A 20262-nucleotide genomic window follows, 5' to 3' on the forward strand; every position below is an offset into this window, starting at 1 on the left:
CAGATTTCTGGATGTCTGGTTTTTTAGGTTTTATACACTGAAATAAAGTAACTACAGAGTAAGCTTTTAGACATGTCTTTAAACATGCACATCCTTCTTTAAAACCTATATGCGTGTACCGATTTTCAAAAAGTCTTCAATAAGAGCATGTAAAAAATATCCAAAATAAAATGCTGTATACTAGTATCCTAGCGAGACAAATCACTCTCTCCTATAGGAAAAACATTAACTCTTTATATACTGATGCCCTCTCTCTGTGAAAATATTAATACAGTTCTTACCTTGAGCCTGGAGCTTTCTCAAAAGCTTTGTGTCGGCATTGTCCAGAAATTCATTGCTTCCAACATTTGGAGGTCGGCCTTTGCGGCGTCTTGTTCTTGACTCCTCTCTTGAGTGCTGTCTATCTGGATTTGGTGGTCGTCCTCTACGCCCTTCCATAGCTCTGATACGGGGAATGACTTCCTCTTCCTTCAGAAGACACCACTGCACACCCTTTTAATTGACACATTTCACAGAGGGGTATTACAAACACAGATTAAAAAAAAAAAGAAATCTAAGATGAGAACATGAACAGCAAGAAATTCTTTCCCTCCCCAAATAAATTGTAGATATAAAACATGCAAGTCTTGTGATGTACTATTTGAGCAGGACAATTTCTTGATGATGCACAGAAACTATATATTGAGAGGCTATCACTAAGAATTTTTGTAAATTGTACCACTAGGAAAGATTTGGAGACTACTAAATCACATACAAAGTTTTTACCTAGTAGATATGCCATTACCATGTTATTTTTTATTATTTCTCATCAAATTAAATTGTTCAACCCTTTCTAAAAGGCAAAACATATCCTTCCTTACTATGTAAACTCAACAACAACTATGCTGCTTTCACATAACCCACTGCTCGACATGAATGAAAAAGTGTGTCAAGCTATGAGATGCTGTGCTCCAACAGAGAGTGTTTACAGAAATTCTAGTATACATAACAAGCAAAGGCAGCAACGTATTTTCAAATACTGCTTTCGAGTGCTGTAGAGCTCAACAACTGAGCTGAAAAAACACAGATGCATTTTAATCTTCAAGTTTTAGTTAGTACAATTGAGTTCTCCCCCAACCACTGCAAAACAATTTCTGTGCCAACTTGAATCAATCAAAAGTAACTTCTAAGCATGCATGAATCTAAACTAAAGTTACGTTAACTATATTCTCTAACCAAACAAAGCATGCACTATAGTATTTCGTGGCATCACAAAAGCAGATTCTGAAATACTTTGTTAATAAAAACACCCAAATTATTTCTCATGAAGAAATAGCTTTACTTTAACTGGTTAATGAAAAGTAGAGTTTATTGCATCTACTGAGCAGAAAAGGAGCACAGTCTAGGTGGTCCTGTTTAATTAAACACCAGTATTTCAAAATTTTAACATCTTTCCCCCAAGTTTTTGAGAAATGCAGGGGAAAATCTGCAAGCTAAGTATGCTTCAGGACTTCTTCATAACTTGCCTTAAAAAGGTTTGTAAAAAATTTTGAAAATGTCTGCTAAAGCAAGAAGGAAAGTTGGTAACTTAAAAACGTCATTAAATATCAGTTCAGCAAAACTATATTTAGAATGCTTTAGTTTTCACATTTATATGTACATAAACCCTAAAATCAAATTTACTGTACCACAACATAAATGGTTTTTGCTTATTCTGGTAATTTGTCTTTTAATTATTTCTGCTCATTCTTCACAATTACAAAGGTTTTTACAAAGGTTTTCTTCAGCAAAAGAAATGGCAGTTTGCTAATGAGACATTCAGATTTCAAGGGAGTTACCAGAATCTGCAAAGATAGTTTCCTAAAGTCTGAATCATTCCCAGAGTACAAGTCACACTTGGTTTGCATACATTCCAAAGGGCTCTTTTATTAGCGATGTTCTGAAAATGCACTGTTCAGAACCATGACCCTATCATTAATGTGTACCACATCATCATGCATCACCCCTAAGGACTTTTTAATCCAAATCCAAATATTTAATCCAAAATATTTACCTCTACCACTTGACTAGAAGTTAATTCTCTTACTATCTTTAAGAGTATTACTTAGGTGTAAGCTTTGTTTCTCTGCCTAGTACTTGAATTGCAGTTTATCACAGGTTCAGTTAGTTGAGGTAGATTTAATACTTGCACTTGCTACCTACACCAACTTCCAACCTAGAAAATCTAATCTCATAAAATGTACATGCCGGGGAGGCAAAACAGAAATTAAAGAAAAGGAGGAGAAGCCGCCATAGTTCAAAAATCATCTTAGAACAGCAATGGAGATTGCTCTTGCTCTGTATTTGTACTTTCTGCAGTTAATGATACTAACAATAATAAACACGCATCAAAGAAAAGTAGAGGTCTACAAGATCATTAGTACCAGAGACCATGTTGGATATTACACTTCCCTAATGCTGCCTAAAAAAGAAACTAGAGGCCATCAAATGAAGTGAATAATGGTTCAATAAGCAAAAGGACCAGGTGCTTCAAGGGATGGGAGAAGACTGTATAGTCTTGTCAAAGGACATTGTGGATGCACAAGTTTTCACAAGTTTAAGAGCGGACAAGACAAAAATAGTCCAGAACAAAGCCATTAAGGGTTAAGCAAGAGTTGATTGACCATCTATATTTTGTGCTCAAACATCTTTTAAAATCTCATCCAAAATACATTTCTATTAAAGGAATGTACAGTCTGATCCTCTGAGTTTTTGATATTCCAAGGACAAAAGACAGGGGCTGCGCTCTAACACAGGAGAATCGTGGGTTTCCATAAAATGGAAGCTTTGCTACTCAAACATTAGAGAAAAAATGGGAAGAACACTGTGAAACGTTGTGGTTTATTGTTCAAACTAATCAAAATAATAACTTTATTCAATTTCTCACCTTCAAGTATCTACCATGTACTGCAATACTGTGATGTAATCAGGACATTTGCCAAAAAGACACCAGACAACTATGCATGAAAGCAGCATCAAGCTCAAATCCTGTTAATCAAGCTAATGAACAAAACCATAGGCACTTTGCAAGAAGCAAAAATCCACTTTAATTTCAGATTAGATTTGTGGGGAAAAGTTAACAACATAGCTTTCCAAATTGAATTGCAGAGCTCGGAATAGGACAAAAACTCCTGTACATATTGCTTAAACTCATGAGGACGCATGTCCTTTCCATTACCCTAAATCACATTCGCACAAAACTTTCTAAATCACAGCAGTTTAAAGCTTCCAGGTCCAGTCACTGAATTTTCACATTTGCCAAACTTCAAACATTCTTCTAATCCTACTCCTTCATGGCCCACTTCTGCCAGATAGGCTTCTGTTACAGCATTCAAATGCTGCTTTGAATAACCCATAATATTTGGCAGTTTGCATACCACAAGAGAGAAACACGGGCACTATCAGAAGCAGGTAATCCATGTACTTTTGGCTTGCTATAGGTAAACCTTTAATACAACTGATTTAGCCTTAAGATAATTTTCTTTGCATCTTGTTCCATCTCAGAGCTTTGTGAAACTTACCCCAGCACATGCTGCATGTCTCAAAAGATGACAGAAAGATATAACGAAGGAATGGAAGAATAACCACAAAAGGCTACACAGAATAATCGAAATTACCACAAAAGCAGAAATAAAATTTCTCGAATTACCTCCAGACACCCATGAAGATATGATTATCACACATTATTTTGAATCTGGATGATTCAAAAAACTTAAGTAAAAAGGGTGCAAACTCATAAAGTACCAGTACCACATACTGTTTTACAAGGCATATATTACCAGCCTGAGTGTAGCTCCACTGTTTTGTAACCTCTCATTTACACATAAAATGTAAACACATCTTAGCACATCTGATACAGCTGCCCTCAGTCTCTTTTCCTAATAAGAAAACTTACTTTATCTACCCAAGTCTCACTGAAACCTATCAAAAACCACATCAGTACAAAGTACAGTGATGATATGTACATCAAACTAATGTTCACATCACCAGTCTTGCCTGTAGAAATCTGTCCCTCACACTGCCTTCATTCTCAAGTTTTATAGATCAGAGGGCAAACTGAAAACCAGCTAAAGGGAGAAGACAGATACAACTAAAGGGGACAAGACTAATGAAGTAATACGGGCAACAGACACAAAAAAGGGAACAGGGCAAAAAGAGAGCAGATACCCTGCCATTACATTACATCACAGTAGAATTATTTCTTTCAGTCAAGACATGCAGGTACATAATGAAGTTCATAACTACAGGAACTTTTAACTGTTGTTTTCTGAAGGCCAAACACGAATCAAGTTTAGCAATATTTTACCCTGTAAGCCAGGAAGCACCACCTAGAAGTAACTGCTTACCAGTTACTTCAGTCTTTAATGCTTTTAAATTTATACCATGCAAACATTACACATTTCTATAAGGTATCACAAGAACATAAGGCTTAACTCGAGCCTGAACTCAAGACTGTTGAGAGCTAGTAACATGTTCAGAACACTTATCTTTTAAAGAAGCAAATACCTTCACTGACAAAAGTCCAAAAATTTTCATGCACCTCCGGAAGAAATAGCAACATGGCCAAAATACAGTAACACAGCATGGCACAAACACAGTAACAATTTCCTTAAAATTTTGGGTTTACTTATCCTTGTGTGGTTTATCTACACACCGTCTAACAATTTTACCACTATAAAGCACAACTGGTATAGTTCGGCATGCCCCTCCATAAAAGTGTCACGCTTCAGGATGCTCAGACAGTATTCTTGACACAGGAGACACTTGTATATAAACATGCAATTTACATATACATACAAACACACACATACATACATACATATATTATGCACAGGAACACATGAACAGAGTGGGATTTAACATGTACACATAAATTACTATTGACATGAGGTTGTATACAATAAAAGAAGAAACAGAGTTTTAAGTCAGAAATACCTGAACGCTAAGATAAAATACGTAGCTCCGAGTTTTCAAACTAAACCAACCCAGGCTCAGAGCTGATCATTAAAGCATGCTGAACTCCTGCACCCTCTGAGCAAAGCCACCGAAGGGAGTGGTTTTCAACACAGCCCAAGATCAAGCTCTCCACATCTCAATCTAACTACTGTTAAGAACATGTGCAGCTTTTAGAAATGATTAGCTAAAAACAGATAATGCTTCAGATCGTACCAAAACTTACTTCACCTAAACTTAAGTTAATGCTCCTTGGATCAGAAACTTTACTTTTTAAAAAGTGGATACCTGCGGTCCATCTCTGGCTTCATAGAAGTCACCCACTCCTATTTTTGCACTGAAGCTGAAATTGTCCCTTGAGATATCCATTATTCCATTTCTGCTGAGATACTGAAAAAATCACATATTTTTCCACTTCAGCTTGTAAACAATTACAACCCAGCTTTGATGTACAGCTAACTTTGTGAGTGTAATGTTTTGCACATTCTGTCAAAGGGATACACATTTATAAGACATCAAATCAGTAACAGACCAAGATACATTACACCTCACATCACAGAAAATAAGTATCTCTATTGGAGAGAAAAAAATTATGTATTTTAACTGCAAGCATGCTTACTAGCATTAGAATACAGAAGTTAAAAAATGAATGTACCTTTACTACTTCAGGATACTGTCTCAGCTTCTTTCCACAAGGTGCAAAATATGCTACTTCTCCTTGAACACGACCACCAAAGTTTCTTATTCGGGTTTCTCTTTGCCAGCTAGAGTAATATGAAATAGTTGTATACAACAATACACTTTTTAAAAAACAAGCAATTTGTGTCAATTTAATAATTCTACAAAAAAAAGGGAAGAGGAAAATGTGACTAGAGCATCATAAATCAAAAAGACCACATCAGAAAAGTGTATCATGTAGATTGTCCAAACTGACTAAATATATTAATTTATTTACATTAAGTGACTTACATATTACCAGATTTTAAACGGCTTAGAACTATACTTCAGGGAGTTATCTGGACTCTATACTGGCTCAGCTCTAGCCATCAGGATTAATTTCTGAAGTAAAACAGCTAAGAGATGGGTCATGTTGCAAAAGAGCAAATTTAATGCACAAAAAGTAACACATGAAATATGATGACACTTTTTAAAGAGATCCACAGTCACTCGGACTGGGAGTCAGAAATCTAAATTGTTGAAGCCCTTTCCTTATTATGCAGCCCCAAAAGTTTTAAACTCATTTAAAGTTTTAAACTCATTTTACCAACTGATTTTTGAAGGCATAATCTCTCTTTAAGGAAAGTCAAGTATATACATAACATACCCATAATCGAGAGGAACACGCAGCTCCCGTTCATCTGCTACTCTTCGTCTTTTTGAAATACCTAGAACAGAATTTCTGATTAATACCTAACAGAACTTACAAAAGAAAACATGTTCCTAAAATGTACTTTTTATGTTTATATCCCCAAAAGAGAATTGTTGTTTCATTCTCACTATTAAGTACCTCAATTACCAAGAAAATTAATGTAAGTGTTCTCCTTCTGAAATACATTTTCCTCTAAGTTTCCTGTAACCTCTTCCTCTGAAATTGTAAATGGAAAACCTAACTATCCCATACCTAGCTGCTTGTTGTGTTTAATGCTCTCAAATATTGCTAATTTAATTCCTTGCAAGCCTGTTTTTCTAGACAACACTGTATATTAATTTTTTTCAGTAGAGAAGGCGCAAATGAAAACACACTTTAAAGATCCATACAATTCTACTAGGCTGCATCTTCCTAGAGCACTGTGTATGTTATGCAGTCAAATGCCAAATGCAGAAAATTTTCAGAACTACTTCAGCTTTTCCAAGTTCAAACAGATGTTGTGTTTGGTGCTTGTCAAGCAACTGAATCAACAGTATTCCAGAGACAACTGCCAAATGTGGGGGTTTTTAGTGACAGATCCTTTCCTCAGGCCTCTCAGACAGCCACAGGACATGAACTATGTATGCAGACCAACTTTTGGAAGATGTACTTCTCAAAAAGGTAGTTTGGAACTTCTGTCAAGAATGTGACACATCTCTTCCCTGGAAACAGACACAAGTGAGTACCATTATCAGACTGACCCCCTGACACTTGCTCCAGCTTCTTACAGCCAGGAGTGTCACCCAGTACTATGGCACAGCTGCCAAGCAAGGTGCCAGCAGTTCCTTCCAGATGATGTGAAGAGTCCCCTAGAAAAAGCACCAAGGAAATGCCTGTGCTCAGATGCCAAACTTTAGACACAGGTCTGCACTCTTAACCTAACATGACTGACTATGGCATTATTTTGAATGGTCACAGTGCAGGAAGGGAGGCTGCTTTTCCAAATATAAGTGGAGTGAAAAGTCCAGTGCAAAACAGATACGGAGAAGAGACCACAAGAGCCCTTCAGTGACTGACCAACTCTAGGTAAACGGTTCACAGTATCTTATTAGGTGATTCTTAGGTGTGATATTATTACATCTAAAGCAAAGACATAAAACTTATTCTACCTCCTACTCCTGTAAACAGAAAAATCTGCTAGCACACTTTTCAAAGCATCACAAATCAATACAGATTCCTGAGGAAAAAAATTAACTTTTTAATTTACCCATTTGGATTACTCTTAATCCATATGAAATCTTTCATAAACGATACAATTAACAAGCCTGTTTCTGGGATAAATGTTGGATAGATCACATTATACCGCTTCAATGCTAATGCCCATGTATGACATGGAATGAAGCTCCTATTGCACTGAAACCAAATATAAAAAACCTATTTACAAGCAGATGTCCCCATTTAAAAATCTGCTTACATGCATGCTAATAAACATCAAGTCTCTAATTCCAAGTAGAAAACATGTGATTTCATTTCATTGTTACCATGCAAATTAAGAAATGTGACTTTCAAAAATGCATTCTTTACTGTATCCATAGTAATTACTAAATTTTACAGATTAAGTCACCAAATGAAGGATTATAAGCACTATATAGTATCAGGCAAATGCTAAATGCCCTTCCCGTGAACTTTTTAAAAATGAATTCTTGCGCATAATCCATAAATTCTACTGAGAATTCTGAAAGAATTACTAGAAAATTGTATTCTAACAAAATATGGCTACAAAGTTTGTCGAGGAAGGGGCAAAAAATTGAAGATTCAGAAAGCAAACTAGAATGTAGAGAAACAAGAAGTAAGAATAACTAGTTTAGAATAAAATGGAAAATTCCAAAGACTAAATAATGAAGAGTTTTAATGTAATAAATATCAACTCTGGATATTTAATTCTATCATCTCTCAAATAATTACATGAGTTAAAATGTCCTGGTCTAAGTGTAATGTTCTAGTCTGGAGAACCTGCAATTTGGCTGACAGATCTTAATGACTGCTGCAAATACCCATGAAAAGATCACAGAGTCACCTAACAGCCAAAGTCAAAACGGACGTCAAAAGTCACCAGCTCCAACCTTCCTTGGGAAAGGCAGCTTTGCCAAGATTGCCTCGCACCCTGACCAACTGGCATCTGAAAACCTCAGGGGGACTCTGCCACATCCCTGGGGCAGCTGTTCAGTGAATCACTGTTTTTACAGTAAAAAATTTCTTGAGCTGTCACTTGATACCAGCACCTGGACTATTTTTGTAACTACTTTTACAACACATGGATCTTAGATACCACATGGTAGTGTAACAGAAGACTTTGAGATACCACAGTGTGTACTTGGTGTGAGGGTGGAGGGTCCTGTCCCAAGGAACACCGCAGGCTGGGACTCAGGACATAAGGCAGCTGGTGCCGAGCTGGGCGTCTTTGCTACTTGGAGATTAAGCGGGGTGGAATGAGCTGTAAGACCAATGGAAGAGCTCTTCACAGAGGATGACGTTTTATTCAGTTTCAGCGGAGTTTTTTCTCCCTCAGTGTCGGTATCTGATTCATCTTGGTCTTTATCATCCTCATCATCTTCCTCCTCAGACCCTTCAGTATCTGACTCAGAATTACTGTCAGACTCTGTTTAAACAAAGTGTGGCAAAAGACACATTATGACTTGGAAACTACTGGCAAGTACATTAAAGTTCTAACAGTTGGCAAAGTCTTTTATCTTATTATATATGCTTTTTAATAACATCTCTTGAGTATAAATAGGAGGTTCTAATTAAATACCTAAACTTTTAAATTACTACAAATATGACAGCATTAAGTAATTCCACATTAAGTAATTCCTTTGAATGAAAAGAGATGAGTGACAGAAACTGCAGTATTTCAAGACTGTTTACCCCAGAAATGAGCTACAGCTACATCATTCCCCTGTTAGCCAGGCAGTGGCTGGGCACTACCCCAGGAAGGGCTTTTCACAGGGTGCGAAATCCATCGTGAACAGGAAGAAAACAACAGAACTGGATACGGGCTGAAAGGTGTCAGAATCGAAAGTATGGCGATCCGCGCAAAGGAAGAGTTAGAATAGAGGACAGCCAGGGTAAGGAACAAGGAGGGTGAGATACAGTCCTGAGATAAAAAGATTAGTACAGGGTGTGTGGATGAGAGGGGGAAGAGAATGATGAAGGTGGAAGCTGGACATTAGGGATATCAGCACATGGGAGAAAGAAGTGACTGTGAATACAGCCAACTCTTTAAAACAGGCCTTGCCACTCCAAATTGCATAGCCTGGTCTGCAGCTCTTAAAACAGTCCAATTACTTACTCATGGACTACTCTGCGCCTGAATGAGGCATAGAAACATGCTTTTCTTACCACTCTTGACAAATTGAAGGCCCTTGTGTCCCTCTCTGGCTAGAAAACCTGTTTTGCAGCTGGGCTCTGTCCGCCAGAATCATTAACCATCAATCAGCGTTAATGTCAATCCCTTCCTGAGCACTTTGTCACATCAAGCTACAGGCTGGGTGACTAATGTGGAAGGCAGGTCTCTGACAGCCTTTCCAAAAGGCTATGGAGCCACCTTACCAGGACAGCTGACCAAGTATCAAAACACCCGAAACATGATTTTGGATATGATACAATGGAGAATGGAAAATCATTTCAAGGATATGTGTAGAACACTGTGTGGGCCATGCTGGCCCAGTATTTCTTGCCCCTATTTATAATATGGTGGGAAATGCAAGTTTTCAAAATGCAAAAAATTAAGTTTCTGCTTTTCCTATTAAAAAGGTTAAACCACCTGATTGGCTATCATCAGAATCATCATCTTCATCGTCCTCATCTTCATCTTCATCATCGTCGTCATCATCATTTGAGTCGTCAGAGTCTTTACTGCTGAGGGCATCTGAGTCTACCCCTCTGAACTGCTCCACCACCAGTTTTGCAGAATGAAGGCGGTGTTGTGGTTTTACTGCATTTACTGCATTATTGCTGACTGTTTTATCCTTTCCTGAACCGGGTAACACAGGAGAGGTAGAGGGCATAACAGCTGTCCGGTTACCGGTTGTCTTTTTCCCACACGCACTCAAGTTTATTGGCAAAGAAAAGGGGGCGTTACTAGGAATGGCTACACTTTCATTGATCTTGGTCTGGGGTTTCGGTTTCGTAGTGAGTGCAAGAGGAGCCTCCTGGATGACGCTCTGAATAACTCCATTGGGTTGGTGATTACCTAAAAGTGCATTTGTCAGGAATGGGTTAGAATGGTTGTTTTCCAAGGATGTGAGTTTTTGATGAGCTGGTGAACTAGATGTCGGTTTGGGGCTTGACAAAGCTGCGATAACCTTCTTCAGATTCTTAGACGACTCCTGTTTCTTTAGCTGTGCTGCTGGGAATGTCTGTTTATATTGTTCCTAAAGAAATAAGAAGACAGGAATAAAATGTGGAGGTGTTTGTTTTGGCTTTCTTTGGTACTCAGGGAGGTGAACTCTAGGAAATTTTAAACATCTGCTAACCTATTTTCAGAAAGTCAAAAGCAGATACTAGCTACAACAGAAGAGATTAGTAACTACTAGTTACGCAAGTCTTGCATGATTTTCACTGTAAATCAAGTAGGGAAAGACAAATTGAACTCAAGATGAAGTTGATCCAAATTATGCAGGGAAGCTTTCTCACCTGCTACAATGCTCTAGACAGACTTTCATAAAGGTATTAATCATTCTGAAAGAGCCATTCTTAGAAAGATACTACTCTTGTGTACCAGCACAGGAAAACCTCTCCTTATTACTTAATTCAGGACACAAAAATCCCATTAGTGAATGTACAGCTACTTTTAATTATTTGTTCACTTTAAAGCACAAGGTAAATACAACACACTCATGACCACAATACAAAAAAAACAATAGAGGACACCTGGTGTAGAGAAATTTTATTACAAAAAAAAAAAAAAAAAGGGAAAAGGTACTACTCAGAAATGCTGTGATATGTTAATTGTTTAACTGAAAAAGTAGTATTTGAAAGTTCTTCACCTAAAACTCAGTCAGTAACGGCTAAGAAATGCATGTAAAGCTTACAGTGTCTTTAGCCTAAAGGTTGTTCCAAAGAAAAGAACCCCACATCATCTTCAACAGAAAATATAATAAAATGGATAAAGACGGTACAGTTTAAAATAAATTTTTAAAAATTAAGTCAAACACAATACATTTTTGGAAGTTACTAACATTTAAATCTGAATATAAAATTATGAAGACCTCTAAAATAAATATTCACACAGTGCATACCTCCAGTAAAAGTTTTAGAGAAATCAAACTACTAAATGTGTGATCTATCACCAGCTAAAGACTCGTAACCTAAATTTGAAAGCAGAAGCCTCTTTCAATAGCAAAGATGTATGTTTTCACAATTATAATTTAGTTAGCTACTCCCGGTAAGTGAGAAGCTTATTTGAATTTCACCAAGTAACAGGAAATTGGAAAGGAAAAAGAGTTTATATCTTCTAGTCTAGCAATAAAAATGAAGTACTTTTCAGTCCTCACTGAGGGCCTGTGAGTTATCTGTGAATCAGAATTCAGTTTACTACTCCTGAATACTACTTAGTTTAAAACAAAATTTGAAAATAATAAAATAATAATAATGAGAGTTGCCTTTGTAAATGTATCTTCTATATATTTATTTTTGTATACCCTAAGCCCCAGTGTTCGTAAAATGCTAGATTTTTATTATCTTCTAATCCCCATTCAAATCTCACTGAATAAAAAATTCACCAGCAGTCACTGTAATCACTATAAACAAAATAAATAAACTGAGGATCTAAAAATTTTAGAAACTGCAGAACTGTTAAGACAGACATATAAGCTTATTGTACAGTCCTGACCAGTAAAAAAGGAGATAAATTGAGGGAGGATGCTGAGGCCCTGGCACAGGTTGCCCAGAGCAGCTGCAGCTGCCCCACTCCTGGAAGTGCTCAAGGCCAGGTTGGACGGGACTTGGAGCACTCTGGGATAGTGGAAGGTGCCCCAGCCCATTTCAGGGGGTGGGATGGGATAGAGCTTTAAGGTTCCCTCCAACACAAGCCATTCTTTGATTCTAAAAAAACTATTGAAATGGCCATACTGAGTTTTTACAGCTATCAGTGCATGAATACATCTCTTTAAAGAGCAAACAAAACTCAACATTACATTGACCATTTTTTTTAAAAAATGGCTTTCAGCTTCTTTGTTTAAAATCATGGTTATAATAGGTGATTTCAATTACTTTGACTTAAAACTATCTACTTGAAAGAAAGTGAAGCCATGCTTACACACTAGGTATGTGAAGCATTAAATCACCATTTTGACTGAAACTAGAAGCATAAGAAAAATATCCAGGCCACACAATTTACCTAGGAGTACTTTTCTTATTTTGATTTTGATTTTAAATGCACACTGTCCTTAAGAGATGCATGACCCACACAATCTAGTTCATTTACACCATTCAGAAATCCAGATCAACTCTAACAACACATAAACCCCCATGATTATGAAAATATATATACTTATAATTTTAATATACTATATTTAAAAAAGCTTGATGGCACAATGGTACATCTTTTTAAGCAGAAGACACAGGTTATAAATAATCAAAAACTTCACTCACCCGTTTTGATCTAACATCGCTGGTCAAACTGATAGATTCTTCAGAGGTATTTTTATTCCCTGCTTTGAGTAGATCAGGGGAAGGAACTATGAGTTTTAAATAGGTCTCCTTTTTGGCTTGATGTACCAAAGACAAAGGTTTCACATTAGGAACCAATCCCGTAGACTGTATTACACTTGTGTGTTTGTTCACAGATTCCTCCTTTGCCTGAGAGCTTTGAAAAATAAACGGAAGCTGCTGTGACATAACCTGAGGCTGCTTCTGCTGGGACTGGAATGATGAGTGAGTCTGGGAATCAGACACAAGAGGTATCTGCTGGTGGGTTCTTTTTTCTTGAGACTTTTCCTGTGATTTCTGTCCATCGGTTTTCATATCTGTTATACCACTATGCATTAGCACCTGCAAAATATTTATTTTTGACTGTTCATTATGTAAGTTAAAAATCCTTTTAAAAAGACTAAGCATATATGATACATGAAACAATTACACTAGTCTTGGCAGAGGATGAACAATAATAATTTTTAAATCAGTCTTGTAATATAGTTATTGTTCACTTTGGGTTTTTTTCCCCAGATAGTTTCAGCATGTGAAGACAACGTTTACTAGAGAAGGAGTATTAAACCATGGTTGTTCTTAAATGTATTTCTGACTGTAAACCTAACAAGATACCAAAGACTCCAATCTTGTTCTACTACTAGGGAAAGTAACCACTCTACTAGGAAAAAAGCAACTGCCAAAGCAATATCCATAATGATATCTTTTCAATTCATCACCTGCACACAGTACTTAATTTCTTTGTATTTCCTACTTTACAACAAAATTAACAGTCTACCAACTGTAAACTCCTAGCCTGTGAAGAACAGCAATACAGACATGCACGCACACAAAAGAACCAACAAATCCCCTCCCAAAGACCCCACAAACAGAAAACCCTGAAGCAAACCTAAAAAGAGTATTCTTAGCTTTTATTAATGTGCAGTTAAGTAATTGTTGATTATTTGTTCACAGACATGAGTAGGTCAATTTGTCACAAACAGCTTGCAGCAACAAGACTGTGCGCAGCACAGTGAGGTGTTATACCTTGTTCTTGCTTTTGTGATGTGCTTCATTTTCAGAATCAGATTCATCATCTTCACTCTCTTCAGCACTCTGGTCCTCCTCCTCTTCATCCTCCTCTAGGTCATCAGAGTCACTACTGCTTATACCTTCACTTGAGGTATCTGAAGAGGAGCCTGAGTCACTGTCGCTGTTACTAGAGCTTTCCACTGCTTTTTTTCTGGGCTTCTACCGGGAAGATAAATTCTCTGTTAATGCTTCAGTTTTAATCTGTTATATAATGTTTTTATTAAACATAATTTTTGAAACAAAGAAGATTAAGACTTTGGAGTAAAGTGATCTGCAATACTTAAAGAGAAAGTGCTTCACAAGATGATGAAAATTAAAGACTGGTCACAAAGTTCCACTGAAATATTTTTCTGACCATTGTGGACATCACTACATCACAAAGCAAAATGCCAGATTTAGGCTTAGAACATTGACCTAGAATTTGGGTCTAGTAAACCTCCGCAGAATGTGCTGATTCCAAAAAAATTCATACCCAAAACTTGTATTGCAAATTAGCACAGAAAGAACAACAAATAATAAGTTTATCAAAGTTTCAGTGGCACATTCATTTAACCACATTTCTTAACCTTCAATTTCACAGTATGAGCTCTACAGCAATGTACAGTTTTGAGGACAGAAAAGAGTATGTTCATCAAATTGCTTCTGGGATTTGCTTCTGAAAAATGGACCAAAATCTGCTGAAATACTCTGACAACTATATTCTATTGAAATTTTTATAAAGCACACATTTGCAGACTAGAATGAGAAAACAAAAGAAGCAACAAACAAGAATGCAGAAAAAAAGGAAAGGTGTCAAAAATTGCAGGAACCCTAAAATGCTGACAGTCCAAGACTACATTTTTAATGTGCAGTGGATGAAGAAAGTTAGATTTTTGGGGAGCTAAGTAAACCAAATGCATATTTACAAACCCATCTGAAGGATGTATGTGTGGACTCAAGTGCTATGATAGTGGCCGTGTAAAAGAGACGTGAAAGTACATATTACTGCACTAAAGTATATCGAATCATTAAAGGGAGTTTGCAGAATTATGTTGGGAGGTAGAGAAACATGTGAAACAAAGAATTTGGATATCAAGCAGCAACAACAAGAGTTATGTACCATTTAAACAGGGCATGTAAAGCCACTGAGGGGACTGTAAGGTTAAAACTAGTCCCAAGGAAGACAGATGCACAGCAAACGAGGTGACTGGAAGGCAAAATAATGCTGCAGCAATTTGAAATAACAAGGCAGACAGGAACATGAGAGAGAGTGCCTTAAAAATACTCTAAACATAACCTTCTCTGAAAGGTTACCTTTTGTATGTAAGAAGTAAGCCACTGACAGTGTACCAAATTAGCACAAGGACATCTATCTTCAACACTGTTATGTTTAACAGACATAACGTGATACAAATATTTGGTACAGTTTTGAAGACCAGCCTTTGAACAGGTTTTGGTTTATCATTGTTATGTAAGCCCTTTGAATGATCAACTACACACTCAAGACAAAAGAAACCAGATGACAACTTAGGACTACAGCTCTGAGGATCAGATGCTTCTATCAACTCAGAAGTTATTTTTCCAACACTACAGGCAAAAAAAATCATAGCATATGAGTTACCATCAGACTGCACTCTGTACTTCAGGATTCCCTAAAATGGTAGGACAACAGGACTAGAATTCAACCAGAAAGAAAACACTGCAGCAAAAGTAGCTCTTTAGATTTTCATCAACTGTAAAAACAGTTTGAATCCAGCTTTGCCTTTTTCTTTTTTTCCTAAAAATAAACAAATTTTTTAACAATTTTTTTAGATACCATCCTCAAAAAGAAATTACAACTAAGGAGATGACTGAAGAAATCCGAAGATGAACGCTAAAAAAACCAAAACCCTAAAGAAAACAGCCTTTAGAAAAGTATATTAAAATGTTTTAAAATAAGACATGCTTTTAAGAAGAGGCAAGTGTTACAATTTGAAATTTAAAAACATAACATCACTTGTACAAAGCCCAGCACAAAATACTCCTATCTGCCCACATACTTATTCCTCAGACTTCAGTTCCTACTGTGGCTTCATTTTAACATACTGAAATATGGGGGGGGAGGGAATCATCATCCTCATATTGGGAGTTCTCATTTAGAGTACTTTCGATGTTTTGATACAAAAGGTTGTTCAAATAATTACATTGACAAATACCAATTACCTCAAAAAAAGTTTCAAAGGAAAAGAAGTTATGAACATCAGCATATCAAGTAAGATTAGGAAAAACAAACTTCATTTCAGTATTAAAAAATTTACTACAGGAACTTAGGAAACAAACAACCTGAAATTTATCTGCATGAGACAGAGGACTTAAAAGTTAAGATACAGAACACAACATTCTTAAGAAAGGTACTTGTACATCAAATCCATGCTTTTACAGCAACTCAGTACTTAGTCAAGTGAAACTGGAGTTTGAAATCAGTGCCCACATCAAAAAATCTATCAACAGTACCAAATTTATATCTAAAGACAAATGGTAACACAAAGGAAAAAGATAACAATGCTGACAAACATCCTGACAGAAATTGGGGGAGGGGGAAATAAACCCCAACAGGCAAAAAGAGGTAAAATTTTTCAGTGATATTCAAACTAGCAGGTTACTAGCTTAACCAGCTCAATTTTCTGAATAAAGCCAAGAGCCAAAAAGTACCTTTTGGGAAGGTATTTACAGATATTAAAAGAGAAATTTATTTGGTATTCTGCCTAACTGAAGTAATAGTCAGAACTACAGAAACACCATGTGGAAAAGGCTTTACCTCTGCACCACAGAAAGAAAGCCAAATTTCACACGTAGATACCCAGGATAAAAGCAGAATTTTGGAAAGAGCCATTTTTAGTATTTAAGCCTGAAGAAAGTCAAAGCCTTCCCAAATACCTTTAACTAGCTTAGTACTTTCAAAAGCTGTCAACTGTTGAACCCATGAGGAATGTTTTGAGGAAAAATATTCTTTCTTAATAATTTCCTTACTGTCCATATACTAAACATTGTATTTCACTGCACAATTACAAGTAATCATTTCAGTGCTAACTCCTGCTTTTATGCAGATACATCAAGCACCAGCTGTCCTTTGAAAATGCCAACCTCTCACCTAAGAACATTCAGATTTGGTAGCTGAATGTAGTTCAGTTAACAGAAAGAAAGCAAGAGACCCAATTCACTCACAAAACAAAAATATAAATAGATATAAAGAAAAAAAAATATTTTAGCCTAGATGGCTGTCAGTAGAGAATTACTCCCTTTAGCTTCTACTCTGACAGTAACCACCTACCCAGTATACCATTTTCTGTATTTTGCTTCAATAGTTTAGCTTCCAAGAGTAGTTCTAAGAGTTCTTAAGAGTGCTTAGGTCAGTATATAAGGTTTACTAACTCACTGAGACTACTCATGTCTTTCATATTAGATGGCTAAGATTATTGCTGAAACAAAGCAGTTAATAGTAGTTCTTTCTTCTAATAAATAGGAAATTACTTCCAGAAAAGCATTTTTCTTTTAACATTTAAAAATTTCATTTTGTTTTCATAAGATACGTGAAAACATAATTAAATTCACAGAAATAATCTAGAATGTTGTAACTGTAATACCAGTGTGTATATATATATATATCTCTCTCTATATCTATCTATATGTATATATCTATATATCTACACTGTCACATAATAATACCAAATTTTGGTGTAAAATATACATATTTTAAAAAATTAGATAAATTAAATAAAACAAGGTGTTGGATGCAACTATTAACTTATTAACTAGTGAAATTAGTACTAATAGTAACTTTTAGTTCATAAGTATATCAAAGAAACCCCAAACAATTACAAAAATTCCAAAAGCCAATGCACACAAAAAATCCCTACAGAGACAAGTGTACAGATCTTGCTCTAATAAATCAGAAGAACCCCAAACATTCTGTACTCAGAAAGAACACTTAAAAATGCTCCCATGTGCAGAATCCTTATCGTGTCAATTGTTTTGTCCAAATCTTCCATTTCTTTTTGTGTAATTACCTTATCTTTGATTTTATCAGCCCTGGTGTCCAAAAGCTGAACTTTGCTTTGCTCCTGGTTGTATCTGCGTCCTCCTGCTCCTGAGGTTGCAGTTTTCACTGGTCCTGCTGATGTTGCAACACTACTGGAGAGCACGGATGTGCTGAGAGCTGACACTGCAGTAGTACTGTTGCCATTCAGTGATCCATTTACACCTAAAGACAACAGATTTACAAAGTGCCATTTAAAATAAATCTGAAGTAACTGATACTTTCTTTGAGATGCCCCAGTCACACTAACATTCCGTAGACAAGATACTAGACTACTTACAGGTTACTCGCCACATATGCTAAAATTTGTCATCGAAGTGTCACTCTGATTTGCAGTTATTTTAGTTTAAACATACAGAGCACACATGATTTAAAGGCCAAACACATACTTGGTATGTATCATCCTTACCTAACAAAACTATTTTTTATAGAACTGTTTAGGAATGGGAAAAATGACAAAAGTAAAGCTCAAATTCCACATCTTTCTGCACGTGCAGAAGTTCAGTATGATTATTTCCAACAACTTCAGCCATTACCTTTTTCTGTATTGCTCCGACTACTTTTTCCTGCAGCTCTTGAGTGGAATGAAGCAGAATCATGATTCTGTGCAGGAGGAGCAAATAGTGTGGGAATTCCCAAGAGTGGTGGGAAAAAAGCTGCCCCAGGACGAGAGTGTGTGTCTGCTGTTCGCCACCATTCTGAACCGCAAAGGAAATAAAAAAAAAACGTCAGTTGTTCTAATACTGTATTTAAGTATTTCAGTAAGCATATTGCTGTGCATAATCCAGAGCAGATTTACTAAATCTAGAAGTAAGAACAAAACGTTTAGGAACTTCTGCACAACACACATTTCCTGCAGCAACTCTGGTCTTAAGTCATTAAAGCCATTCTGATAAAGATTGCAATGCAGTTTTATTTAAATGCACTCTGAAAATAAATATTTAATAGAAAGCTATGTGACACTGATCACCCCAAAATGAAACTGCTAGTCTTAAAAACTGAATCAGGATTCACAGATCACCCTTTAACATTTATTATTATCTCAGCAGTCTTCCTACATCAGAACTATGAAGTAACACAATAGCTTTTGGTCACCTCTACAATCTCAGTCTTTGAATACTCCAAGGCCTCCACCACAAAACCACATCTGAAGCTGTTCCGCATGAAAAGACCTATTATACAGAGGAATTGCTAGTTACCCAACGGTAACTCTACAGCCACTGCAAGATGTCTCTATCCTTGAGTTTGACACTCCATCACAAAAAAAGTAGCCTCTATTTTATTTCCTGTAACAACTCTATTCAAATGCCCTAGTTTCAACTGGTGACCCTGCTTCTAACTTCAATATCAGTGTCTTGGGGTGACTTTATGATGTGTATCCCCTATCCCCCAATGCTATCTCTCAGACTGGGAGGTTGGCAGACAAGATAAAGATGAGACACGATGAAGAGGTGTCCTGGTTCCAGCCAGGACAGGGTAAATTTTTGCAGTAGTTGGGAGGGGGCATGGCCCAGAGGTTATTCAAATAAATCTCACACCACTGGCAGGGGAAAGGGACTCTCTTCCAGGGAGAAGGGCTCTCTTCCCAGTTGGCACACTGTGGCAGAGGTCAGGAACTATCTATCATCGGGAGGGGAAGGGGGAGGTGTCTGTTTGAATAGTTTGTTCTTCTACCCTCTGTCAGTATTGCTGCTGTTAATATTTATTTTCTTATCTCATCTCTGTTTCCAGTAAATTGTTCTTATCTCAACCTGTGACTTCTGCCTTTTGTGCCTTCAATTCTCCGCTCCAGCCCTCTGTGAGGGTGGTGAGGGGTAGGGGAGAAGTGAGTGGCAGTATGGTCTCAGTGGGGGCACTAAATTGGAGAGTACCATTCCTGAACCATGACAAGTAGGGGGAAAAGAAACAACACAGCTAGATGAACCAGACTGCAAAAATTATAGGTAAAATGTTAAGCATAGCTGGAGCTGTGCTCACCTTAAACAATAAGGAGACTGAATCTAATACAGAAAGGAAAATATGTGAAAAGGATAATAAACAGGGGAAGTGACCGGAAAAAAGTAAATAAAGAAGTTATTTGAGTCACTACACACATGTAAGGTTGGGGAAG

The 20262-nt window shown here is 36.8% G+C and overlaps 1 protein-coding gene across 25 annotated transcripts in view; it reads right to left on the bottom strand.

Annotated features, from left to right (window-relative positions):
* BAZ2B (bromodomain adjacent to zinc finger domain 2B) overlaps positions 1–20262 on the bottom strand; it is a 124400-nt gene that overhangs the window by 38621 nt on the left and 65517 nt on the right. For 19 of the 25 annotated variants that reach the window (XM_069021390.1, XM_069021386.1, XM_069021405.1 and 16 more), the window contains 10 exons: positions 18689–18850; positions 18124–18317; positions 14054–14257; positions 12974–13372; positions 10143–10752; positions 8682–8978; positions 6296–6356; positions 5627–5735; positions 5260–5361; positions 282–492 (listed from right to left, as the gene is read on the bottom strand). In XM_069021390.1, the coding sequence (XP_068877491.1) occupies positions 282–492; positions 5260–5361; positions 5627–5735; positions 6296–6356; positions 8682–8978; positions 10143–10752; positions 12974–13372; positions 14054–14257; positions 18124–18317; positions 18689–18850 (2349 nt within the window). The remainder of the gene's footprint in view (positions 1–281; positions 493–5259; positions 5362–5626; positions 5736–6295; positions 6357–8681; positions 8979–10142; positions 10753–12973; positions 13373–14053; positions 14258–18123; positions 18318–18688; positions 18851–20262) is intronic. The other 6 variants (XM_069021407.1, XM_069021406.1, XM_069021401.1 and 3 more) reach the window with 3 other exon arrangements.

Source organism: Aphelocoma coerulescens, chromosome 7 (genome assembly GCF_041296385.1).
Source record: "Aphelocoma coerulescens isolate FSJ_1873_10779 chromosome 7, UR_Acoe_1.0, whole genome shotgun sequence".
Lineage (NCBI taxonomy): Eukaryota > Metazoa > Chordata > Aves > Passeriformes > Corvidae > Aphelocoma > Aphelocoma coerulescens.